At 42.6% G+C, this 27,799-nt stretch overlaps 1 protein-coding gene across 1 annotated transcript; it reads left to right on the top strand.

Moving 5' to 3' along the window:
• The first annotated feature begins 17,309 nt into the window (after window positions 1–17,309).
• On the top strand, window positions 17,310–17,827 carry LOC116485115 (thioredoxin-like). Its single transcript, XM_032753703.2, has one exon. It carries the CDS (start codon window positions 17,376–17,378, stop codon window positions 17,691–17,693), a length of 318 nt encoding a protein of 105 aa, XP_032609594.1. The 5' UTR covers window positions 17,310–17,375; the 3' UTR covers window positions 17,694–17,827.
• Window positions 17,828–27,799: the final 9,972 nt, after the last annotated feature.

Here is a 27,799-nt window from a genome sequence, read left to right as displayed (position 1 = left end):
TAGGCAGAAGAAAAGAGCAGACTTGTGGAGTCTTCATCTTTCTCCCGTGCTAGATACTTTCTGCCCTCAAACATCTAAGTTCTTTAGCTTTTGGACTTTGGAACTTATACCAGTGGTTTGCCAGGAGCTCACGGGCTTGGGACTTGGACTAACTTTCTTGCTCTTCAGCTTACAGATGGCCTATTGTGGGTCTTATAATTATGTGAGTCAATACCCCTTAATAAATTCCTCTTCATATATACATCTTTCCTATTAGTTCTGTCCATCTGGAGAACCCTGACTAATATACAATACAAGGTTCTGCCCACCTTCCACCACAGGCTTTGCTTGCGTGTCATGTTGTCTTGCCCTGAGAGCCCCTTTCTCCTTAGCCAGGCACCTGATCAAGATCAGAATCTGGAAACTCTGCATATTTGTGGTATAGAAACCCTTGCTAAGAGCTAGCTCATGTAAGCCTCAGAACAATGCTGGGAGATATTATTACCCCACTTTATAGATAAGGGAAATGCAGAGAGATAATGTTATTTGCAAACAATCACACAACTAGAAGGTGGTAGAGCTGCATCTCAAATGCATGTCTTCTGACTCTGAATCCTGTTCTTTTTCTTTTCTACCATGACAAAAACATGGAAAAATGCTTTGATAACTTTAAGGGCATACATGATATAACATACTAATTATTACCACCACTGCTTCTACCTCTAGCACTGCCATTACCACAAACGCCATCACTATCACCATCACAACCATTAATACCACCATCACCATCACCACCACCACCATCAACACCTATACCATAACTACCATCTCCACCATCATCAGCACCATTATCATCACCATGCCACCACCACCACCACTGCCATTGCCAATGCCTGAGTGGAAGAGGAGTGGAGGAGCAAGGTGCCTGAGACAGAATTTTCTCCCCTAAATCCCCCATTATCACCATTGCTGCTAACACCATCAAAGCTAAAACTTGAGGCTGTTTCTATACCTGAAGCCTCAATGTGCTTATTAAAGTGCTAAGTGGCTAGAACAGATTCAGATAATCCAGGGTCTTGTTGCTCAAAGTGTGGTTCATGGACCAGTAGCACTAGCATCCCCTGGGAGCTTGTTAGAAAGGTAGAATCTTAGTCATTACCCCAGACCTACATAATTTCCATTTTAACAAGATGCCCAAGTAGTTCACATGCATGTTGAAGTCTGAGAAGTGCCACTCTAGAGCAGGCTTTGGAAACCTACAGGACTCCTAGAGGAGACAGTGGTAAGCTAGAGCCTCCTCTAGTGTGGCTTGTTCGCCCTGGCTGCCAATCCCCTCTCCTAGTCCTGTAGTAGAAGACAAAGAGCAGCCCCAAGGAATGTTGCTTTGGTGTGCTCCAGATAGTGACTTTCAGGGCCTTTGGATAGATTAGGACTCAGAGGCCCACACAAAGAGAAACCGCCATGGGGCCCATGTCTTGACAGCTAGAAAGTGAGATGAGAAGTCTTCTGAGTCAGAGGTTAGGATGATGTTTGATATGGTTTGGATGTGTGTTCCCTCCAAATCTCATTTTGAAATATAACCTCTAATGTTGGAGGTGGGCCTGGTGGAGGTGTTTGGGTCATGGGCATGGACCCCTTATGAATGGCTTGGGACCACCCCCATGATACTGGTACTGCATGTGAAAGCTTGTTGTTTGAAAGAGCCTGGCAACTTCTCCCTCTCTCTCTTGCACTCCCTCTCATCATGTGATATGCCAGCTCCCTCTTCACCTTCCACCATGAATGTAAGCTTCCTGAGGTCTCATGAGAAGCCAAGCAAATGCTGGCACTTGCCTGCATAGCCTGCGGAACTGTGAGCCAATTAAAACTCTTTTTCTTTCTTTTCTTTTCTTTTCTTTTTTTTCTTTTCTCCTTCCTTCCTTCCTTCCTTCCTTCCTTCCTTCCTTCCTTCCTTCCTTCCTTCCTTCCTTCTTTCCTTCCTTTCTTCTTTCTTTCTTCTTTCTCTCTCCCTTTCTCTCACTCTCTCTCTTCCTTCCTTCCTTCTTTCTTTCTTTTGAGATGGAGTCTCACTCTGTCACCCAGCCTGGAGTGCAATGGCGAGATCTTGGCTCACTGCAACCTCCGCCTCCCCGGTTCAAACAATTCTCATGCCACCGCTTCCCAAGTAGCTGGGATTACAGGTGCATGCCACCACCCCTAGCTAATTTTTGTATTTTTAGTAGAGACGAGGTTTTACCATGTTGGTCAGGCTGGTCTCGAACTCCTGACCTCGGGTGATCCGCCTGCCTTGGCCTCCCAAAGAGCTGCGATTACAGGTGTGAGCCACTGCGCTTGGCCTCTTTTCTTTATAAATTACCCAGTCTCAGGTACTTCTTTATGGCAATGCCAACAGACTAACACAATGTTTTTGCTTTTCACCAGTGTCATAAGTCTACACTATTCCTCCTGGATCTCAAATTTGAAAAGGAGTCAACTGAAGCTCCCCACCTCTGTTATCTCTTCCACACGTGCCTGAGTGCAACTACAAAGATGGTGCAAGGACTGCTTGGGTGGGAACAAAAACTATAGAACTCATTTTTAATGCAGTTGTAGTTACAAACAAAAACCTGTTGGAAAGTGAAAACTGTCTTACATCACAGCCAATATTCTGTTGCTAAGACACCAAAGGATAGCTTTGCATGGACTAAGCTGATAAATCATTTCAGGGTCTTACGTGCATCAGGAAAGCAATACAGCCAAGTGATTTAGAAGATAGTCAATGGAACCAGATATAGACCCAGATTCAAATATTAGCTCTGCCATGATGTATTGGCTTTGTGACCTGGGGAAAGTTACCAACTTGTGTACCAGTTTCCTCATCAGTAAAATGGGGACAATATTAGGGATATTAGGAGGATTAAATGAATTAATATATGTGAAGTACCTAGAAGAGTGTCTGCCACATGGTAAGAACTCAATATGTGTTATCTGTTTATTATTATTAGAACAATAAGTGAAAACAATAAGCATTTGCCAAGTGTGTTTGGGTGAGGCATCATACATATCAGGATCTTGGGAGATGCGAGAATTAAGAGGAATAAGACATGGGCCCTGCTCTTAAGGTCCTTTAGTCTAGAAGAGAGAAAATATTGCTATGGTTTGAACGTGTCCCCCAGAGTTTATGTGTCGGAAACTTAATCCCCAATGCAACAGTGTCGAGAGGTGGGACCTTTAAGAGGTGATTAGGTCATGAGGACTTTGCCTTCATGAATGTGTTAATACTGATCATAAAAGGGCTTGAGACTGCGAGTTCAATCTCTTGCTCTCTCTCGCCCCTTCTTCACCCTTCTGCCATGGGATGATGCAGTGAGAAGGACCTCACCAGATGCCAGCCCCTCAGCCTCAGAAACAATGAGCCAGTAAGTTCCTCTTTATTATAAATTACCCAGTCTCAGGTATAGCTGTACAAAATATATTAAGACAGAAAACTGGTACCGAGAAGCAGGATGTTGCTATAACAAATACCTAAAAATATAGAAGCAACTTTAGAAGTGCGTAATGAGTAGAGGCTGAAATAATTGGAAGGAGTGGTCTAGAAAAAGCCTAGATTGCCACGAATGGAGCTTTAAGGGTGATTCTCATGAGGACTCATAAGAGGAGAGCTGCAGGGAGAGCCTAAATATTCTTAGGGATTTTACTTAAGTGGTTGTGATCAGAATGTTGGTAGAAGTATGGACAATAAAAGCCATCCTGATGGGGTCTCTGATGGAAATGAGGGACAAGGTGTTGGAAACTGGAGTAAAGGCCATTCTTGTTATACAGTTGAAAAAAAAAACTTGGCTGAATTGTGTCAGTGTCCTAGGACTTTGTGGAAGGCAGAAATGAAGAGCAATGAACTAGGATACCTGGCAGAAGAAATACCCAAGCAGCAAAGTGTCCAGGGGCTGCAGGGCTTCTTTTGGCTGCTTACAATAAAACGAGAGAAGCGAGAAATGATTTAGACAGAATGCATAATTAAAAGGGCAACAGAATGGAAAGATTTGGGAAACTGTCAAGCTGGCCAGGTAAAGAATTAAAAAGTGTGTCTGGGAGAGAATACGAAGGATATGGCCAAGCAAGCATTTTCTAAAGAGATTAATATGGGTAGAGGGAAGCCAGGTTCTATTCATTGAGACAGTGGGAGAATGACCCTGAAGGCATTTCAGAGCAGTGGTTGAGCCACATCTGGGGCTTCTTCTAAAGCTGCTTCTATATTTGTAGATATTTGTTATAGCAACACCCTGCTTCTCGGTACCAGTTTTCTGTCTTAATATATTTTGTACGGCTATACCTGAGACTGGGTAATTTATAATAAAGAAGAACTCACTGGCTCATTGTTCCTGAGGCTGAGAAGTCCAAGACTGAGGGGCTGGCATCTGGTGAGGGCTTTCTCACTGCATCATCCCATGGCAGAAGGGTGAAGAAGGGGTGAGAGAGAGCAAGGTACAACCTTGAGGGCAAGTTTTCCAAAGCATTTGCTACCCTGTACCACCTTGAGTCTCTGCTTCCCATACTCTGGTGCAGTGCTCAGCTTCTCCAGCTGTGAATCAAGTGGTGGCCCCAGATGTGGCTCAACCACTGCTCTGAAATGTACAAACTGTAAACCTTGGTGGCAGCTGATTCTGCAGGTGTGCAGAATGCAAGAGCTATGGGCCCATAGCAGTCTCCATCTAGACTTCAAAGGATGTTTTAGACAGTCTGAGGGCCCAGGCAGGGACTCATTGCAGGGCGGAGCCACTGCAGAGCCTCCGCTAGGGCAATGCTCAGTGAATCCTTAGGAGCAAGGCTGCTGGGGACCTCAGGGCAATTCTCAGTGGAACTGCAGAGTGGGCAGCCCCTGAGATCCCAGAACTCTAGGGCCACTGGCATCCAGCTCCAGCCCTCAGGACTCTGCCCTCACTAATGGATTAACGCAGTTATCTTTGAGAATGGGTTAGTTATTTCGGGAATGGGTTTCTGAGAAAAGGATGAGTTTCTCCCACTTCTTTCTCTCCCTCTCCCTCTCCCTCTCATGCATATGTGCTCTTTTGCCCTTCTGCCTTCTGCCATGGGGTGATGCTTCATGAAGCTCCTTTGTGTAGTGCTGGATCCCTATTGATTCCAATAGGGACGGCACTTTGTCTGATACGAAAAAAAAAAAAAAAAGTCCTGGAGCCAGCAAATGAGGGTTTATTGAGGCAGACTTACATACGGGGCAGTCCAGTGGTGGCAGGCTGGACAGGAAGGCTGCTACAGTTTGTAGAAAGAATGCAGTTTATATGGCATTTTCACTTAGCAACCTCCACCTAGCAACCTCCATCTGACCCAAAGCACAGGGCCTCAATCCCCTGTATGGCCTGTATTCCAAGGGATGGGCCAGAGGCTCAGATGTCCTCCTCAGTTAAGGAGCAAATCTCTGCATTGGCCACTCCTGGATTCTTCAGCTCAGAACTCTGAACACACATTCTTCTCAGACCACAGGTCGTCTTCAGGTTATGCTTAAGTGACATTTTGCTCTCAGGTGCACCCACTATACACCTTGCCAGATGTAGGCCCCTTGATCTTGGACTTTCCAGACTCCAGAACTGTAAAACATAAGGCTGTGTTTCTTATAAATTACCTAGTCTGTGGTATTCTGTTATAGCAGCACACGACAGGTTAGGACAAATTGTGACAGGCCAAAAGTGAGGAATGCCACAGAAGTGAGACCCATAAAGAACCTGAATTTTGAGAAAGGGGGTTGGATTCCAGAAGGCGAAGAGCAGATATCAAGATAGAACCTGTATATTCTGAGATCTCAGAGAAGGGAATATTATCTTGAGTAATTTGAGACAGTTGGAAAGTAAAGAGTTTTTTTTAGGTTAGAGGCCTGGTGTGTGCGTGTGTGTGTGTGTGTGTGCGCGTGCGTGCACCCACTCACAAAAAGAAAGACCAACTTTTTTAAGAGACGAGAGAAAGAAGCTTTTTCAGCACCCTCTACAACCTCATTCCACTAGGCAGCTTCATTTATTTATTAGCGCATGAGTATGGCACCTTTATTTCAGCCATCCCAGCTCTCAGGGTAGCTGGGGGTATTCCGAGAGTCCAGCTTTTCTTCTTAGAGACAGAAGGAGCCAAGTGGAGATTTCCAGGTCACAGCAGAGCTGAGTGCCTCTCCCTTTGGGAATGTACTGTGGCCCTGACCTCATGACACCGGAAGGAATCTGGCCCAGAGTCCATTTACATGGAGGCCGATTTATCTATAAATTTCTAAAGCGTAGCTGTTTTCTTAAGTAATAACTGAGAAAAGAAAAGACGACCACAGCCTGATTTAGAATATTTTTACTCAGCTATTTTGAGCCTGTGTGGTAAAACTTCAGCTTTTTGGAACTCCAAAAGGATGAGTTGTGCCAAAGGATTAAAAGGTTTAATCCTTGGGTGCTCAAACTTAAAGTTAAATCATTTTGATGAGCTTTAGAAAATGTATACATACTTCTTTGCTTTGTTTAGTAAAGTATTTGGAATGTGATTTAGCCTTTTCTTGATGAGTTAGGGTGCCTACTATAGTATTCTGTTGCCCTTATAATCTTGTATATAGGATGCCTTGACCTCACACTAAGTGGGTTCAGACGGCTGTGTATTTTGAATTTTGTATAATTTTACTGAAACACAAAACAATAGACTTCTGGATTCAGCTGTAGCATGTAAAGAACTTGGATGTTGTCATTTCTGTCCTTATAACAAGAAAAAAACCGGACAATGGAAAATCAGTGACTTTTCTTGGACCCATCAAAGAATTGAGGTTTCAGGACAAATCACTACCTTGAAATATGGAGAGACAGACAAATACCGAAAAACACAGCTCAGATGAGCTTATTCGGAGCAAAAGCTGCCGGAGCCATAAATTGGTAGGAACGCTTAAACGCTAATTCGATGAATCGCTGGAGGTTGAGCGTGGACCACCAGGAGAGTGAAAAAGTCTAGGAGGGCCACAACCTTAGGTACCACCCACACTCTTGAGGGTTTTACCTCCAGGAACTCCATAAGTTCTCACAATGAGAGCCAAGAAAGAGCTCCCTGTGGCTCTAGCAGGGGTAGAGGAAAAGCAACCATTTAAAAATCTACCCAGAATGTTCTCTGTAACAAAGACTTACTCTTCAGGGGAGGAAACTTTCCCAGAGCCTTAGCCCCCCTGGGGGAAGGGTAGTTACCCAACTCCAGCTCCCTTTAGTCTTCCTGTCTCACCTAAAGGGATGAGGGAAGCTAAGAAACAGTTGTAAAGATCCTAGCCCAGGACAAAGGCCCACAAAAAGACTGAGGTTAAATCCTATGATTATATAACATTTTCCCTCCTCACATTATACCACCACATCAACAAGGCTCCAGTATGGTAACAGCAGATTACAGCTCAAAGAGCCACAAGGAGCAGCCTCTATTAAAGGAGGAGCTCTTAGGGAAGCCCAAAGACAATGGAGGAGACAAAAACAAGGACACCAGATACATTTGAAGCCTCTGGCACCTACATCTGAAGGGCAAAACATTAAACATGCCCAGCTCCTAGACAGATTAACATAAAGCTTTATGCTAAATAGTTTTGTTTTGTTTTGTTTTTGTTTTTGTTTTTGTTTTTGAGACAGTCTTGCTCTGTCACCCAGGCTGGAGTGCAGTGGTGCCATCTTGGCTCACTGTGACCTCCGCCTCCTGGATTCAAGCGATTCTCCTGCCTCAGCCTCCCTACTAGCTGGAACTACAGGCGCCTGCCACTATGCCTGGCTAATTTTTGTATTTTTAGTAGAGATGGGGTTTCACCATGTTGGCCAGGCTGGTCTCAAACTCCTGACCTCAAGTGATCCACCTGTCTTGGCCTCCTAAAGTGCTAGGATTACAGGTGTGAGCCACCACGCCCGGCATATATATAATATATTATATATTTAGATATATATAATATTATATATGTTATATATATATAATATAATATATATATTTAGAGTCAGGGTCTCACTCTGTCACCCAGGCTGCAGTGCAGTGGCATGATCATAGCTCACTGTAAATTTGGACTCCTGGCCTCAAGTGATCCTCCTGCCTCAGCCTCTCTCAAAGTGCTGGGATTACAGGTGTGTGCCACCACACCCAGCCATACTAAACACTTTTTAACTCAGTTGCTATTACCCTATACATCATGACCAGCTTTTGGTTTTTTAAATTTTTTGATTTTTATAGGTACATAGTAGGTGAATATATCTGTACAACACATATGATGTTTTGATACAGGCATACAATGTGTAATAACCACCTCAGGATAATTGGAGTATCCATCACCTCAAGCATTTATAATTTCTTTGTGTTAGGAACATTCCAATTCTACTCCTTTAGTTATTCGAACATACACAATTATTGTTGACTATAGTCACCCTGTTGTGCTATCAAATATTAGATCTTATTCATTCTATTTAACTATTTTTTTTTTTTTTTTTTTTGAGACCCACCATCCCGGCTAATTTTTGTATTTTATAGAGACGAGGTTTCACCATGTTACCAAATGGTCTCGACTCTGACCTTGTGATCCCCCCGGATTACAGGCGTGAGCCACTGCACCCGGCCTTAACTATGTTTTTGCACCAATTAGCCATCCTCACTTCCCCTACTCCCTGCTTCTGCTTTTCCCATCCTCTGGTAACCATCATTCTACCCTATTTTCATGAGTTCGATTGTTTCCATTTTTAGCTCCCACATGTGAATGAGAACATGTGAAACTTATCTTTCTGTACCTGACTTATTTCACTTAATGGAATGTCTTCCAGTTCCATCTGCATTGTTGGAAATGGCAGGATTTCATTCTTTTTTATGGCTGAATAATGTTTCATTGTGTATATGCACCACATTTTCTTTATCCATCTGTTGATGGAGACTTAGGTTGATTCCAAATCTTGGCACTGTGAATAGTGCTGCAATAAACATGGGAGTGCAGATACCTCTTTGATATACTGACTTACTTTCTTTTGGGTATATACCCAAAAGTATATTGGGGATTGCTGTGGGATTGCTGGATCATATGGTAGCTCTATTTTCAGTTTTTTGAGGAACTTTCATACTGTTCCCCATAGTGGCTATACTAATTTACATTCTCACCAACAGCGTATGAGGGTTCCCCTTTCTCCACATCCTTGTCAGCTTTCATTATTGTCTGTCTTTTGGATAGAAGCCATTCTAACTGGGATGAGATGATATCTCACTGTGGTTTTGATTTGAGTTTCTTGGTGATTAATGATGTTGAGCATTTTTTTATATACTCGGCCATTTGTATGTCTTATTTTGAGAAATGTCTATTCAGATCTTTTGCTTATTTTTAAATCATGTTATTAGATTTCTTTCTTTATTGAGTTGCTTGAGCTGTTTCTATATTTTCTCCGAAATACTGTAAATATTTTCTCCCATTCTGTGCATTGTCTCTTCACTTTGTTGACTGTTTCTTTTGCTGTGCAGAAGCTTTTAAATTTGATGTGATCCCATTTGTCCATTTTTGCTTTGGTTGCCTTTGTGGCAGGCTTTCAACAAAAAATTATAAGGCATGCTAAAGGTAATAAAAGTACAGTCTGAAAAGACAAAGTAAGCAGCAGAAACAGATTCAGATATGACACAGATTTTGGATTTATCATACAAGGGATTTAAAATAGCTAATATGTTAGGAACTCTACTGGAAAAAGCATACGACATGGTAGAGCAGATGGTAATGTAAGCAGAGAGCTGAAAACTCTAAGAAACTCTAAGAAAGAATTAAAAGGAAAAGCTAGAAATCAGAAACACTGCAACAGAAATGAAGAATGCCTTTGATGGGCTCATTAGTAGAATGAATTAGCTAAAGGAAGAATCACTGAGCTTAAAGATATGTCAATAGAAATTTCTCAAACTGAAATGTGAAGAGGAAAAAAAGAGAAACAAACAAAACAAAACAGAAACCCAAGAACTGTGGGATAACTTCAAAAGGTATAACATACACATAATTTGAATGCCAGAAATTAAAGGAGATCACAGAGCAGAAGAAATATTTGAAGTAATAATGGTCAAGAATTGTCCAAATTAATGACAGACACCAAACTTCAGATCCAGGGAGTTGAGAGAACATCAAGCAGGATAAATATCAAAAATATCTACACTTAGGAAAATTGTATTCAAATTTCAGAAAACCAAAGACAAACAGAAAAATCCTAAAAGAACCTGGAGGGGAAAGCCCCTTTACCTATAGACAAACAAGGATAATACCTACAGAGAATCTTTTATCAAAAACCATGCAAGCAAGAGGAGAGTGTAGTAAAATATTAAAATGTTGGAGAAAGAACCCCTACCAACCTAGAATTCTATGTCCAGTGAAATTATCCTTCAAAAATAAAGAAGAAATAAAGACTTTTCAAACAAAAACAAGATATAATTGCCAGCAGATTGGCCCTGAAAGAAATTTTAAAAAAGTAATCCAGGGAGAAGTTTAGTGATATAAGATTGGATCCACATAAAGAAGGAAAGAGCACTGGAGAAGAAATTAATGGAGGTAAAACAAAAGTTTATTTTTTTGCTGGGCGTGGTGGCTCACGCCTGTAATCCCAGCACTTTGGGAGGCTGAGGTGGGTGGATCACAAGGTCAGGAGTTCGAGACCAGCCTGACCAACATGGTGAAACCCCATCTCTACTAAAAATACAAAAATTAGCCAGGTGTGGTGGCATGAACCTGTAATCCCAGCTACTCAGGAGGCTGAGGCAGGAGAATTGCTTGAAGCCAGGAGGCGGAGGCTGCAGTGAGCCGAGATTGTGCCACTGTACTCCAGCCTGGGTGACGGAGCGAGACTCCATCTCAAAAAAAAAATTATTTTTATTCTTAATTGATCTAAAAGATAACTGTTTAAAGCAAAATAGTAAGTTATTGGGTAAATTATAGTATATGAATAAGTGAAATGAATGACAGCAACGTTATAAGGGACAAGAGGAAGAATTGGAAATTCTATTATAAGGTACCTACAATACATGTGAATTAGTATAGTTTTATTTGAAGTGACTTAAATTAGTTGTAATTGTATATTGCAAATTCTAGGCTAACTACTAAAAGAAATTTTAAAGGAAATATAATTGATATGCTAACAGATAAAATGGAATCACATAAAATGCTCAATTAAATAATGCTCAGAGAAGGCAAGAAAACCAGGGAAGAAGAAAAAGAAACAAAGAATAAGTACAATGAATAGAAAACAGTTACAAACATGATAGATTTAACCCAACTATATCAATAATCACTTTAAATGTGAATGGTCTAAGTATACAAATTAAAAGACAGAGATTATCAGAGTGGCTAAATAGCACAACAAGACCCAGCTATATTTTGCTTATAAGAAACCCATCTTAAATATCATGATTCAGATAAGTTAAAAGTAAATGAATGGAGAAAGACACACCATGCTAACACTAAGAAAACAAAGCTGGAGTAGTTCCATTAACTTCAGACAAAGCTGACTTTGGAAAATGAAAATTCTCAGGACTAAACAGAGGAATCACACATTGATAAAGGGGCCAATTATCCAAAAGGACATAACAATCCATAATGTGTATGCACTTAACAACAGAGCATCAAAATGTGTGATGCAAAAATTGACAGAACTGGATGGGCGTGGTGGTTCACACTTGTAATCCCAGCACTTTGGGAGGCTGATGGGGATGGATCACCTGAGGTCAGGAGTTGGAGACTAGCCTGGCCAACATGGTGAAACCCCATCTCTACTAAAAATACACAAATTAGTGGGGGTTGTGGCGGGTGCCTGTAATCCCAGCTACTCAGGAGGCTGAGGCAGGAGAATCGCTTGAACCCAGGTGGCAGAGGTGGAAGTGAACTGAGAGCATGCCACTGTACTCCAGCCTGGGCAACAAATAAAACTCCATCTTAAAAAAAAATTGACAGAGCTGATGGGAGAGTTAGACAAGTGCACTACTATAGTTGGAGACTTCAACACCTCTCTTTCAGTGATTGATAAATCAAGCAGGGAGAAAATCAGTAAGGATATAGTTGACCTGATCAGAATTACCAATCAACTTGATTTCATTGACATTTATAGAATACTCAAAGCAGCAAGAGCAGAGTATACATTCTTCCCAAACTCACATGGAACATTCACCGAGACAGACCACATTTGGAGCCATAAAACACACCTTAACACACTTAACAGAATAGAAACATACAACATATGTTCACAGACCACATTTGGAGCCATAAAACACACCTTAACACACTTAACAGAATAGAAACATACAACATATGTTCTCAGACCACAGTGGAATTAAACTAAAAATCAGTAGCAGAAAGGTGGCTGGAAAATCCAAAAATATTTAGAGATTTAACAACATACATTTAAATAACACAAGGGCCAAAAAAGTCTCAAGAGAAATTTTAAAATGTTTGAATTAAATGAAAATGAAAATACAACTTATCAATGTATGTGGGATGCAGTGAAAGTAGAAATTTGAGGGCAATCTACAGCATTAAATGCATATATTAGAAAAGAAGAAATATCTAAAATCAACAATCTAAGCTTTCACCTTGGAAACTAGAATAAGAACACTAATTTAAGTTTAAAGCAAGCAGCAGAAAATAATAATAAAAATTATAGAAGAAACCAACAAATTTGAAAACAGAACAGTAGAGAAAATCAACAAAACCAAAAACTAGTTCCTTGAAAAGATCAATGAAATTGATAAACCTCTACACATGCTAATCAAGAAAAAAAGAGAGAAGACACAAATTATCAATATCAGAGACAAAGGAGAGGCTATCACTACTGATCACAGGGACACTAAAAGGATAATGAAAGAATACTATGAACAACTTTATGCCCACAAACTATGATGAATGGATCGGTTCCTCAAAAGGCACAAACTACTAAAACTCACACAAGGAGAAAGAGATAGTCTGAATAGTTCTACATCTATCAAAGAAATTGAATCAATAATTCATAATCTTCCATGAAAGAAAGCACGAGGCCCAGATGATTTCACTGGTGAGTTTTACCAGACATTTAAGGAACATTTCTTTCAGAAAATAGAAGCACAAAGAACATTTCCTAACTCATTCTGTGAGGCCAGCATTACCCTAAAACCCAAATCAGAAAAGACATTACAAGAAAGGAAAAGTAAAGACTATTATTTTTCATGTACATAAATTCAAGAATCCTCAACAAAATATTAACAAATCAAATCAAATAATGTATACAAATAATTACAGAGCATGACCAAGTGGGATTTATTCCAGGAATGCAAGACTGTTTCAACGTTTAAAAATCAATCAATGTAATTCACATCAACAAGATAAAGAAGACAAGCATGTAATTACATCAATTGATTCAAAAAAAGCATTTGATAAAATCCATCACTATTCACTATAAAAACTCTCAACAACTTAGGAATAGAGGATTCTTCCTCAATTTAATAAAGAACATCTACAAAAGGCCTACAACTAGCATCATACTTAACAGTGAGAAACTGGATGCTTTCGTCCTATGACTGGAACAAGGCAAGTATGTCCCCTATCACCCCTCTTATTGAGCACTGTACAGGGAGTCCTAGCTAGTATTATAATTAAAAAACAAAAGAAAATGAGATAAAATATATGCAGGTTGGGAAGGAAGAACTAAAACTGTCTTTGTTCATAGATGACTTGATTGTGTAGAAAAAATGCAAAGAATTGACAAAAACAATAGCAAAAGCAAAACGAAAGAAAACAAAACCAAAAAATAAACCCATGAGAAACTTGGAATTACTCAGCAAGTATAGCAAGGTTGCAGTCTACAAGGTCAAAATATTACTTTTAATGGTAAAAACTGCAATTACTTTTGCACCAACCTAATACAAATGCCAACTGTTTTTCTATATACCAGCAATGAACAGTTGAAAATTAAAAAATATATCATTTACAATAGCATAGAAAAAATGAAACACTTGGGTGTAAGTCTAATAAACTATGTACAGAATCAATATGTGGAAACTGTGAAACAAATAAATCAAAGAAGATCTAAAAAAATGGAGACCTATTCTATGTTCATGGATCACAAGACTCAATATTGTTAAAATGTCAATTATTCTAACTTGATCGCTACATTTGACATAATCCCAGGGAGCTATTTTGTAGATATCAACAAATTGATTCTAAAATGTATATGTAAAGGCAAAAGACCCACCCAAATCCCTGGCAACCACTTTGTTATTCTTCTTCAGTATTGAATTGGCTAATACTCACAATATCTGATTTCAAGACTTCCTGTAAAGCTACAGTAATCAGGGCTGTGGTAGCAATGAAAGAATAGACACATAGAGCAATGGGATAGAATAAAAAGCTCTATTAGAAAACAATCACACAAATATAGTCGAATTGTTTTTGACAAAGGAGCAAAGGCAGTGCAATGGAGAACGGATAGTCTTTTCAACAAATGGCACTGGAACAATTGGATGTCCATAGGCAAAAAATGAATCCAGATACAGAACATACACCTTTTGCAAAAATTAGCTCAAAATGGATCACAGACCTAAATATGAAATGGAAAACTGTAACACTTCTAGAGAACTATTCTATGTTCATGGATTAGAAGAAGAAAACACAAGAAAATCTAGGTGATGTTGGGTTTGGCAATAAAAGAAGAAAGCAGAAAATTAATAAAAAGGCTAAAGATATGCATAGACATTTCACCAAAGAAGATATACAAATGGCAAAGAAGCATACGAAAAGACGTGTAACATTATTTATCATTAGGGAATTGCAAATTAAAATAACAATGGGATACGACTACATAGTTATTTGGTAACTTATTAGAATGGCAAAAAACAAAGCCTCAAAACAGGCACACACAGGTATTTATTTACCTGAATGAACTGAAAACATACGTCCATACAAAAGCCTGCATGTGAATGTTTATAGCAGCTTTATTCATAGTCACTAAATATTGGAAGCAACCAAGATGTCCTTCAGTGGTGAATGGATAAACAAACTGTGACACATCAGTACAATGGAATATGATCCAGTGATAAAAAGAAATGAACTATCAAGTAATGAAAAGATATGAAGGAACCTTACGTGCACATTGCTAAGTGGAAAAAGCTGGTGTGGAAATGCTACGTAATGTATTATTCCAATCGTATGACATTCTGGAAAAGGCAAAACTATAGAGACAGTAAAAAGATCAGTGGTTGCCAGGGATTTGGATAGAGGGGAGAGGGTTGGATCGGTGAAGTACAGGTGATTTTTTTAGGGTGGTGGAATCATGCCGTATGATACTGTAATGGTGGATACATGACATTATGCATTTGTCAAACCCCATAGAACTTTACAGCATGAAGAGTGAACATTAATGTGTGCAAACTTTAAAAAAATCATGTAGGAGGCCAGACATCATCATTCATCATCTGCAGCATGAAATGCAGATTGTGACAAAGGAATATAACTATATCATGAATTCATGAAACAACCTAAGTGAAGGGAATGGGAGAAAAAGGTGCTGACCTAAGTAATTTAGGAAATTAGTGGACTTAAATGAGACTAAAAGCAAAGGGAACTGCACGTAAGTACCGTGCTATAGCTGAGAAAGTTGTTTATAAAGAAGGCGCGTGTTTACAATTCTGACACTACTATACAAATATACATGAATTGAACAATTAAGTAAATTGATGGCAGCCAGGTTTCTCACTGTTGGAATGCAAGTTTGCAGATAAGCCAGGGATGAAGCTAGAATCATCCATGTGGTAATAGATTAGAGTTGCAGAACCTAAACCATTCACATAGATGCAGATTGTTACATATAGAAATATTTATTGGACAGGCATGGTGGCTCACGCCTGTAACTCCAGCACTCACACCTAAACCGTTCACAGAGGCAGACTGTTACATATAGAAATACTTACTGGTCAGGCATGGTGGCTCATGCCTGTAATCCCAGCACTCACACCTAAACCGTTCATATAGATGCAGATTGTTACATGTAGAAATATTTATTGGCCGGGCATGGTGGCTCATGCCTGTAATCCCAGCACTCATGCCTACACCATTCATATAGATGCAGATTGTTACATGTAGAAATATTTATTGGCCGGGCATGGTGGCTCACACCTGTAATCCCAGTACTCACGCCTAAACTGTTCATACAGATGCAGATTGTTATATATAGAAATATTTATAGGCCAGACATGGTGGCTCACACCTGTAATCCCAGTACTTTGGGAGGCTGAAGTGGGGTGGGTGGATAGCTTTAGCCCAGGAGTTTGAGATCAGCCTGGGCAACATGGTGAAACCTCGTCTCTACTGGAAAAAAAAAAAAAAAATTAGCCAGGTGTGGTAGCATGCGTCTGTAGTCCCAGCTACTTGGGAAGCTGAGGTGGGAGGATCACCTGAGCCCAGGAGGTCAAGGCTGCAGTGAGCCATGATCGTGCCACTGCACTCCAGTGTGGGTAACGGGAGTAAGACCCTGTCTCAAAAAAAAAGAAAAATATTTATAGATCTCTGTTTATCCACAGGTTAGTATGCACACATATATTTCCTTGCTTTGCCAGCTGAAAGGCCCTAGAAGCAACGACACCCCAGTAGCAATGATTATACCTAGTACCCAGATCTTAGTTTCTAACTATTGTCTAATAAAAGGGATCAGGGTCCCTTTAAGAAATGGCTGCTTCTAGGACCAGGGCAGAAAATATATGCAGTGAGCCTGAATGATTTTGTAGTGCCAAAAATTAAGAAAGTACTTTAAGAAAACCCTCCACATTCGTGGAAGTTTGTCAAAGATCACAGAAACCAACGAAAAGAGTTCCCAATGACCAAAACTGGAACAATTTGAACAACAAAATAAACACAATAGTATTGGATTATAACCCAAAGTATAAAATAAATATCCAGGAGTCCATACTGATATAAGTAGATAATTAAGTCAATAAATACAGAAGAGAGAAATCTCCCATGCAGAAGAATTGCAAATAACTTATGCAGAATCTCTGTCGACAGGGAGGCGGAGCAACACTCCCCACTGTTTAAGTGTGGGCTGAGCATAGTGACTTTCCTCCGAAGAGTACAGTCTGGACAGAGGGAGCCTGGGGAGACGTGACAATTAAATGTGATGTGGCATCCAGGTTGGGAGCCCAGAACCGAAAAGAGATATTGGGCAAAAACTAAGGAAACTGGGCCGGGCGCGGTGGCTCACACCTGTAATCCCAGCACTTTGGGATACCGAGCTGGGAGGATCGCTTGAGCCTAGGAGTTTGAGACCAGCCTGGGCAACAAAGCGAGACCTCATCTCTATACTAAAAACAAAACAAAAAATAAAATGAAAAAGAAAACTAAGGAAGCTCCGTCTGGTGCTTTGGATCCGTTTCCATCGGTCGTCACAGCCGCTCGTCAGATCCCAGCAGCCAAGATGGTGAAGCAGATCGAGAGCAAGACTGCTTTTCAGGAAGCCTTGGACGCTGCAGGTGATAAACTTGTAGTAGTTGACTTCTCAGCCACGTGGTGTGGGCCTTGCAGAATGATCCAGCCTTTCTTTCATTCCCTCTTTGAAAAGTATTCCAACGTGATATTCCTTGAAGTAGATGTGGATGACTGTCAGGATGTTGCTTCAGAGTGTGAAGTCAAATGCATGCCAACATTCCAGTTTTTTAAGAAGGGACAAAAGGTGGGTGAATTTTCTGGAGCCAATAAGGAAAAGCTTGAAGCCACCATTAATGAATTAGTCTAATCATGTTTTCTGAAAACATAACCAGCCATTGGCTATTTAAAACTTGTAATTTTTTTAATTTACAAAAATATAAAATATGAAGACATAAACCCAGTTGCCATCTGCATGACAATAAAACACTAATTCTAACACTTTTTTAAAAAAAAAAGAAAAAGAAAACTAAGGAAATCTGAGTAAAGTGTGATTTTAGTTAATTTAATATACATATGACAATGTACATACATAGTTATAGAACTATACATATAACTATCTACTTGTATATATACATAACTATATACATATAGATGTATATAATTATTGGGTAATTTGTTTTCAGACTGCTATCTGGGTACTTCAGGCAGCTCCTCCCCACTTTGTAATCAATCTGCCTACCTAGAAATCAAGTTTGTTCAAATTGTGTGTAAAACAAGAATAAATAGGCACAAAGTGAGGGCCTGAAGTGTTCTCCTATAAATGATGTATATTAACACATGTCATTAACAAATGACAACATTTGGCTTTCATAGGACTTTTGCGTTTTCAGTCTTTATTCTCAGGCATGTAAACATTTAAAATAATCACAATTTACATTTATAAAGCATTTCTTGGTTTGGAAGTGCCTCTCATACATGATTTCATTGGCACCTCACAGCACTTCTGTCTGGTAGGCAGGGCAGGCATTTAATCCTCATTTTCTAGATGGAGGCAGTGACATCTCTTTCTAGATGGAGACAGTGACATTGGGACAGGATAATTGAGCAGCTCAGGTCATAGAGACCTGGAAAGTTGCCACGTGGCCGAGTTTCACACAGGTGAGGTGCATCCATTTGCTTTTAAAAGAACTAAAGAGACTGAAACAAAGTCACATCCTTTCGAATATCTGCTTGCAGTTTTTTGGGGGGGTTAGGGGCCTGTTTTGTTTTGGTTTTGGTCTTAGAAACACAGAGATTGGAGTGCTGCTTGGGATAGTGAGGAAGGAGCTTGATTTCCCCTTCACCCTGTGAGGCGTTGATAACTCCAGGGCTCTCCCTGGAGCAGAGAGAAGAACCTTACTCAGTCTTAGGCCTAGAGAGAGCCAGCTTCCTCCTGATGCGTGGCCGGCTTTAGCAGTTTGCTCTTTCCTGGAGGCCTGAAACTGGTAGGCTAGGGGGTCGGAGCCAGCCAGCTGACCTTGCAGCCTCCGCAGAGGGTGTGAGGAGTGGGATACCTCCTCCCTTCTGCTCGGCTCACTCAACTAGAGGCTGATGCTCTGACCAGGGTCCCCTTGTAGGAGCAGATCCCCTCACACCCCCAAGGGTAGCGAGGATCCTCAAAAACCCCTGGTGGACCCCTCTTTCAGAGCTTCCCTCCAGGACTCCCTGCCCCGTCCCCGTGGAGTCGTCTGTAAGATCCCTGCCGCCTATCTCACAGAGGAGACCGAATGGGCCCTGACGTGGCTTAGGCACAGCAGATGGGTTCAGAACTGGAATATTCATGATTTAGTATTCTCTGCAGGAGCAGTGGTTGCAGTATTAGAGAAGAAAGCATGTGGCATTCTAATATTTAGTCTACTAATGAAAAGCCTCCCCTTCGTGACACAGAAAACAGGATGGCAAAGGGATCCCAGGCCGTATCTGGCCCATTCCTGCATGCTGTTTGCCTTGCCATGGTTTTTTTTTTTTTTTTTTTTTTTGAGACGGAGTCTCGCTCTGTCGCCCAGGCTGGAGTGCAGTGGCGCGATCTCGGCTCACTGCAAGCTCCGCCTCCCGGGTTCACGCCATTCTCCTGCCTCAGCCTCTCTGAGTAGCTGAGACTACAGGCGCCCACCACCACGCCCGGCTAATTTTTTTGTATTTTTAGTAGAGACGGGGTTTCACCGTGGTCTCGATCTCTTGACCTCGTGATCCTCCCGCCTCAGCCTCCCAAAGTGCTGGGATTACAAGCGTGAGCCACCGCGCCCGGCCAAAAGTAAGTTTCTAGTATTTAAAAATCAACACATTTCACAAAAAGGTGGGATGAAGTCTAAGTTATTTATTTATCTTAAAACGGAGTGTCTGATAACAGGGCAAGACAACAATCAGCTGTCATCCCCAGCCTCCCCTTTTTCCCAGTTCTGTTATCTGCCTGCCTCTCATCGCACCTGAGTTCATGATCCCTACACTAAAGGGCTTATAACCAGCAGGTGCTGCGGATGGGAGGCTGGGAGAGTTGAGGGTGTCCTTCAGGCAGCTGACAACGTGGCCTGCACTCTGGGTCCACTCAGCTCTGATCTTGGGCTGCCCCAGGGGAGTATTTAGACAGAGTGGGGGTGAACCTGATTCCCGTGTTCTGTGGTGCAGTGATGGGCAAATCCTGCCATCCCCATCTTTTCTCCCCACCATGCTGTGAGAACTATATGCTGTTGACGGAATCAGAATCTCCCTAGATCACTGAGGCTTTATGTACCTGGGGTAGCCTGTTGTTGCTTATTTTATTTTTTTGAGACAGGGTCTCACTCTGTCACTCAAACCGGAGTGCAGTGGCACTTATTGCAAACTCGACCTCCCAGGCTCAAGTGATCTTCCCACCTCAGCTGCTTGAGTAGCTGAGCTACAGGCATGCATCACCATGCCTGGCTAATTTTTGTATGTTTTGTAGAGATGGGGTTCGGCCATATTGCCCAGGCTGGTCTCCAACTCCTGAGCTCAAGCAATCCTCCTGCCTCAGCCTCCCAAAGTGCTGGGATTATAGACGTGAACCACTGTGCCTAGCCTTATTTCATTTTTCAACTCTTGCTTGTTTTATACTGAGTTCTACTGCAGGAAGTCAACAGCCCATCTTCCACTATCCCTCAGCAGGACAGGTCAGTATTATTACTTTTGATTCATAAAGTTGATTCAGTTACCTGAGTGTCTAAATGAATCCCTAGCTGTTTGAGCCACTGGATTAGGCAGAAGATGGTAATAATTAAACATATATGTTCGGCTTGGGCTCAGATTCCAAGTCCACTACGTACCAGCTGTGTGACCCTGGGTAAATTACTTACCATCTCTGGGTCTTGAGTCTGCCAAGGTAAATGAAGTAATTTGTGAAGAGAGCTAGGCATGGGGCTTGAAACATAAGAATTACTTTGTAAGAGTCAGTTAGTATGGTTTACTATTATATTTTACCATTACTTTAGGGCCCTAAAAGGCAGCTTCAGTTTCTAAAAGATTTATCCAAGGAATTATAGAGTTTTGGCAGTGGAGGGGGTCCCAGAGTTATGAATCCAGCTCTCTGGTTTCTGCAGAAGAGGAATTGGAAGCCCAGCGAGGCAAAGTCAAGCCCTTTGTCTCCTTGCTCTTTCTGCCACACTGTGTTGGACTCTTGAAACTTCCCGAATGCTGAGTCAACACCTGGGGATTAAAATGTTAATTTTCAACAAGAATCTGATTTTGCTCAGCCATAATTTTATAGACAGAGAAGCTGGGACCCAGCAATGAAGGCTGCGACTAGAACTATTCCAGACAGGAGTTTCCATGTAAGCGAGAGAAGGGCTCCTTTGTGTAGCATCTTTTTCCAAGCAAGATTGGGAACAGGGCTCCTGCACGGGAGTATGAGGTTGGTCCCCCTGAGTGCTATAATCCAACCGGAGCTCTGGTCAGCATCCTCTCAGAGGAGACCACTGGAGCTGCGAGCATTCTAGAAAGGCCAGGGGGCTTTCTGGCCCCGGCACCCTTGCGGCATGTTCCCGAGCGTCCTAAGTTCTGTCTGTTATCGGCTATTATTGCACATTCTGTGCACCCTTCTCCCTTTGCTTCCAGGGCTGTTCTGTTTCATTTCATATTGTTGGTGTCCTGGTACCTTTCCATTTCATTAATTCATTCAACAAATATTTATCAAGACTGCCCTCAGATGGGGCTCAGCATAAGGCAGTAAACCAGCCAGAGCTGGGTTTTGCGCTGCTGGGTATTACGGTCTGGTCAGGAGACAGATGTGAAACAGACAACACACAAAAGGTGTCTGATCACAAATGGTGAAACGTGGTCCAAAGGACAGAGTCAAGGAGTGGTGAGATCACAATAGAAGGGTCTGGCTGGGGCTTGGGGTGTCACGAGGCCTCCCTGAGGCTGTGACATTTAAGCTGAGACATGAAGGAGCCAGTCACATGGAGGGGGAGTGGGGAGAAAAGGGTTCTGGGCAGAGGAACAGCATAAGGAAAGGTGGAAGGAACGTTGGAAAGCAGATGTCACGTGTGTGTGGCTGAGGGCTGTGCATGAGCCTGAGTGGCAGGGATGGAGGGCAGGGAGGAACAGAGCTCATGCCACAGAGGGGGAAGGTGATGTCACCCTTCCTGGGCTTCCCTGGGGACAGCAGAGCATCTGGGTACTTTCAGGGAGTAGAATCCAGTGGTTATGAGCCCAGACTGGAGGCAGATCTCCTGCGGTTGATTCCTAGCTGTGCCCTTAACTAACTGTGTGACCTTGGTCATGTGATGCCTCAATTTCTAAATCTGTAAAATAGGAACAATCACAATTTTACATCTGTAAAATAGGGCTGTTGAGAGGACTGAATGAAGTAATGTGTTGGCTGTGATTAGGATAGACGATGGGGATGACGGTGATGCTGACCATGTCCTTTGGCATAAGGAACATCAATGATTGCTCTCAGGTTGTTGATGGATACTTCTGATGCTACCCACCCAGCTCATAGGTAGCATGGGGAAGTCACCCAAAGAGGTGAGTCTCTGACAGCCTGTGTAAAGTATGTGACCTTGCCTCCTGGTTTCCGTAAACCAAGGTGAACACTTGCACAAGGCTTGCAATCAGATTATCAGAATTTTGATGACCAAGAGATAGCCAGTTGGTTTGATATGGTGCCCTGAGTGGAAGAGATACAAATGAGGAAGTGTTGGGCCAGGCACAGTGGCTCGCACCTGTAATCCCAGCACTTTGGGAGGCCGAGGCGGGTGGATCACTTGAGCCCAGGAGTTAGAGATCAGCCGGGCCAATATGGCGAAACCCTGTCTCTACTAAAGATACAAAAATATTAGCCAGGCTTGGTGGTGCGTGCCTGAGTCCCAGCTCCTTAGGAGGCTGTGGCACGAGAATTGCTTGAACCCAGGAGGCAGAGGTTGCAGTGAGCCAAGATGGTGCCACTGCACTCCACACTCCAGCCTGGGCGACAGAGCAAGACTCCGTCTAAAAAAAAAAAAAAAGAAAGTGCATGTGTGAGTGTGTAAGTGGGGTGAGGTTGGGGGACTGAGAAGAAAAGCAGCTTGGTTTGCAGAGAGGAGAACAAAACAGAGCTGCAGATTCAAAATGCAGAGATACTGCCTGGTTCCCAGTGCCTTTCCAGTTCTTGGGTTTCTATTCTGGAGAAAGCCTGCTGGCCCTGGCTTCCATGGATATCCCAGGATTCTTCCAGGAAGCTTTCTTTTGTATTGCCTGAACAAGTTCAAGATGGCTTCTGCTGACTAAGGCATGGGTTAACACAGCCCTAACTGAAAATCTTCACGGAGAACTGCACCCCAAGCAGGTGGACATTCTCCTTTTTCTCCTTCAGATCAATGGACAACTTGAAAGTGTATGTATTGTATTTCTCCTGGAGGTCTAAATACAAAACACCTCTCTGAAGCCTTTCAAGAAAGCTTGGTATGTCTGAAATGTGGTTCTCTGCTGCTGATAAAAGTGATCATGTACCTGTGGGTGGTCTGATGCCTTAGCTAGGTACTGAAGCCTGGATCCCAGAGACATTCCTTTCAGACTTCCTGAGCACCTCCTGATTCCTGTTCTCATTCCTTCTGGGCTGACCCATGCTCTGTGCTGAGCTTTATACCTATTCTGGTTGCAGATAAGGTAATTTAGCAAATAAGGTGAGAGAATCCAGTGAGCAAAAGACAGACAGACAGACAGAGGCAGAGTTAGAGTCTGGACCTTGGTGGGTGAGTGTGAGCTCAGTTTCTAATCATCTGTCAGCTTTATATGGCTCAATAATCTGATATTTTCGGTTCAGACAGAGGGGACAAGGCCCAGGGAAGCACTGTCAAATAGAAATATGGTGTGAGCCATAAATGTAACTTAAAATTTTCTAGTAGTAACATTTTAAAAAGTAAAAAGAATATGTTAACCCAGTATAGCTAAATTGTTGTTATTTCAACATGTAATTAATATAATTTTTTTTAAGAGAGACAGAGTCTTGCTCTGTTGCCCAGGCTGGAGTGCAGTGGCGTGATCATAGCTCACTGCAGCCTCAACCTCCTGGCTTCAGGTGATCCTCCAACCTCAGTCTCCCAAGTACCTTGGACTACGGGTACACATCACTGTGCCAGCTAATTTTTTTTTTTAGAAATGGTATCTTGTTATGTTGCCCAACTTTTAAGAGATGAGCCAGATGTCATCTCAAAAAAAAAAAAAAAGAGAGACAGAGAAATGCATTTCTCTTATGTAAATGCTTAGGTAGGTCTTGAGGGCTACTGATATGGCTCTTTGTGCAATATTTAACCCAGGTTCCTTCTACCTGTTGGTCCACCATGCATGGGCTTTATTTCCAAATTCCTCAACAGTCCAAGATGACTGCTCCAGCTCCAGCCAATGCAACCACCTTCCAGCCTGCAGAAAAGGAAAACGAAAGAAGGACACATTACCACCTTTTCATGGCACCTCCAAAAAGTTACACACACATTACTTTTATTTACAACCATTTGTCAGGATTTAGTCATATGGCCCTATCTAGCTGCAAGGGAGGCTGAGAAATGTACTCTGTGTTCTAGGTGACTAAGTGGCTGGCTAAAATTCAGGGATTCTGTGACTAAGGAAGAAAATAGTGAGGAATCAACTGATAGTGTTGGTCTCAGAGACCAAGCCATGCTAATGAAATGCAGATTCTCTAGAAAACCAGAAGGCCAAGTTATTCAAGAACAGTAAGGCTATAATTGTCAGCCAGGTGAGAGTGCCTGAGTTGGCTGACCATTTCAATCTCTTCCCAGTAGGCTAGTCTAAATGGTTAGAAGATTAATGGATCAGACTATGATAGCCTGATAGATCCCTTTCCATTTCAGGACCACAAACCTGCCAGGAGAACTAAAATATTCCTGCCAGCCTGGGACGGAGCCCTTTTTCTGGGATGATGCTAGAGATCCTTGGACAAACTCTGGCCCCTCAACATTTCTTTACCTGAACTCATCATAGCTTTATACACTACAATTCTACTTATGTTTGTTACATTTTAGACGTTGGGAAGAGATTTTGAAGACACACTAGCTCTTCGTTGTGAACTTGGGATTTGCTGTTGTCTCATCAGCAGTGTTCATTAACTTGATAAACATTTATTGAGCACCTACTTTTTGCCAGGTATTGCATTATGCTGGGAGTGAATAAGAACCTGTCCTTAAGTTGACTGCAATATCTAAAGAATATGGAAAGTGATGATGGGCAAGCATTTGAGAAATGAGTAGGCATTCACTGAGCAAGAGGAATGAAAAGCCATCCCAGGTAAAGGGAAGGCATGTGCAAAGGCTTGGGAGACATCAAAGAACATGACGTGTTTGGGAAAAAGAAGTAGCTGGGTGGGGCTTGTCGGGAGGACATGCTGGAAGGGTGGCCTCTTCAGCATCCATTCTCTCTCAGTAACTACCCCATTTTCCTTGGGGTATCCACCCTCCCCACACTTCCCATATTTTTTGGAGGAAGTCGACTCCACCCTGGCCTAGGGTTGGGGTAAATAGCCCCAGTATAGACTAATCAGCAAAATCCATTCTTGTCTGCAGATGGGCAAATGACCCATTTCTGACCTGAGAGACTGGAGAGGACTTTGCTGGCAGCTTCAGGGAAAGAAGCTCTCTCCCTTTCTCCTTCTATACAATATGGAGCATAGGTGTGAAAACAGGAATTGTGGCAGCCTTTTTCTCACCATGAGAAAAGCCTGCCTGAGCATGAAGACAACACCATGGAGGGCAGAGAGGAAAACACCAGGAAGAAGAAGGGGTTTTGATGACATTGTCGTGCTATTGAGTCAAACCTACACCGAAGCCTCCTTGAGCCCTCGGCTTTAGGCAGCTTGGGGCTGCAATGTGAAGGACCTTGGGGCTTAGCTTTTATTCTGGGGCAATGGGAAACCATAGACAGCTTCAAGGAGGGGAGTGAGCCCATTGGACCTGAATTGTAGGAAGCTGTCCGCAGTGCTGAGTGCAAAGAGCCTGGGCCAAAGCCAGAAATGAGGACCTGAGCCAAGATAGGAGAAGAGGAAAGAGTCTGAGAGCCACTTGGGTGACAGAAGCCAGACTAACTGGATAAGAGGGCATGAGGAAGAGGGTGTGTGCTTTGGGAAGAGGCTAAAACTCTTAGCCTGACTACATGAATGGAGAAGCTCCCCTTCCCCCTTCTTCTGCCTCTATCACTGTCCCCCTGGGAAATCATCTCCACTGCCAAACCCTGTATTCTCCTCTTCTGCAGATTCATGCCTCTGATTACAATTCTTTATGGGCATGCCTGGTCCTTTGGAGCAGGGACCATGCCTCGTCATCTTCACATCCCCAGGGACTAGCCTGGCACATGGTTGGCACCGGGTCAAGGCTGACTTGGATTGAGTTCTCGCTGAGCTAGGCATGAGCTGCACCCTCCCCCTGCCCCCAGGGCTTAGTCATCTGTTTCATAAGCAGCTTCCAAAAGCTGCAGCCCCAATACCCAGCTTCCTTGTTGTTGGCAGGTGTTGGCAGCCCTGAGTGCCAGAACGCCAGGAAGCCAGCCACTGGGAACATGCTAGAGCGGTGAGCAGGAGCCAAGTAATCAGGGCTCATATACATTTATGAGAGGCGTGTGTGTGCTCCCCAGGAGAGCTGTAACGACACTCCCTTTCCAGGAAACACAAACCAGGCCTCCTTCCTTTCTTTTTTCTCACCTGTCCTGTCTTGTGGCCAGAAGCACATTCATTGGCTTTCCATGCTTCTAAAATAAATCAAATTGGGAGCCACACCCTTCCAAGCTACTTTAGGTTTGCTCCGTGGAAGCTTTAACCCCTTATCATCCCACCAGGCCTGAAATGCTTGGGTTCCAGTTTACAAAAATATTAACCTTTTATGTCCTTTCAGAAGAAGGATCTCAGTTTTTCTGATGTCTGCTCCCCTGCCCTGGAATTTCTCCCGCTGCTCATAATTCATCCCAAGGATGTTGACTTCTGTGTTTTGGGATGGTCAGGGGCTATGTGGCATTGGGGGCAAATAGATTAACCTTTTACCAACTTTCCAAAGCCCTTTCTCCTTGTTCTTTTTTGTTTTTGTTTTTTTGAGACGGAGTCTCACTCTGTCACCCAGGCTGGAGTGCAGCAGCACGATCTCATCTCATTGCAACTTCCGCCTCCCGGGTTCAAGTGATTCTCCTGCCTCAGCCTCCTGAGTAGCTGGGACTACAGGCGCATGCCACCACGCCTAGGTAATTTCTGCATTTTTAGTAGAGATGGGGTTTTGCCATGTTGGCCAGGCTGGTCTCAAACTCCTGACCTCATGATCCACCCACCTCGGCCTACCAAAGTGCTGAGATTACAGGCGTGAGCCACTGCTCCCGGCCCCTCCTTGTTCTTTTTATGTCAGCCTCCTCTGGGCTTTTGGAAGACCTCTTCTTTCTCTAACCCCAAGGTTTTCCTCATTACTGCTCCAAGATTTCAAGGTTTTCCTCTGGTCAGTTTCGTTATGGAAACTCCTGGTTCCCCGCTAGCCTGCGCTCCTCAGTAGGGCTCTGAAACTCAGCTCTCATCTGCCCCAGTGTTATGTTGTTTTTTTCCCTGTCGCTATGGCAGGGATTAAGACAGGAGCCAGGGAAGAAGGGCGGGGGAGGAAAGTGAGCACGGAAAGGCAGAAGAACGATGGGAGAGAGCCTGATTGGAGGGTGTCAGAGCCGAAGGAAACCGACAGAGAAATGGGCTGAGTGTGTCAAGGGAAGGAAGAGGGATTTGTTTTTCGTTGTTCTGTTTTGGTTTTGGTTTTATAGTTTGGATTTGTTTCCAGAGGTGAAGAGAAATGTACTTAGTGCTGAATCTCCCCCAACATAGAGTCATGGCTAAAGAAATCCCTCTCGCATCGTCAGTAATCTAGGGGCAATCTTTAGATCCCAGATGGAATAGGGAAAACTCTCAAAAAAGCTTCCGGTTATTCTCAATTCACTTTATGGACAAGCCTGCCCAGTCAGTGTGACAAA

Source organism: Hylobates moloch, unplaced genomic scaffold (genome assembly GCF_009828535.3).
Source record: "Hylobates moloch isolate HMO894 unplaced genomic scaffold, HMol_V3 SCAFFOLD_16, whole genome shotgun sequence".
Lineage (NCBI taxonomy): Eukaryota > Metazoa > Chordata > Mammalia > Primates > Hylobatidae > Hylobates > Hylobates moloch.
The sequence above is the reverse complement of the archived record's forward strand: the minus strand, read 5'-3'. Positions and strand labels throughout refer to the sequence as shown.

Excerpts from the sequence above, each read along its gene's own strand:
- LOC116485115 (XM_032753703.2), top strand. The coding sequence starts at position 17,376 with ATGGTGAAGCAGATCGAGAGCAAGACTGCTTTTCAGGAAGCCTTGGAC.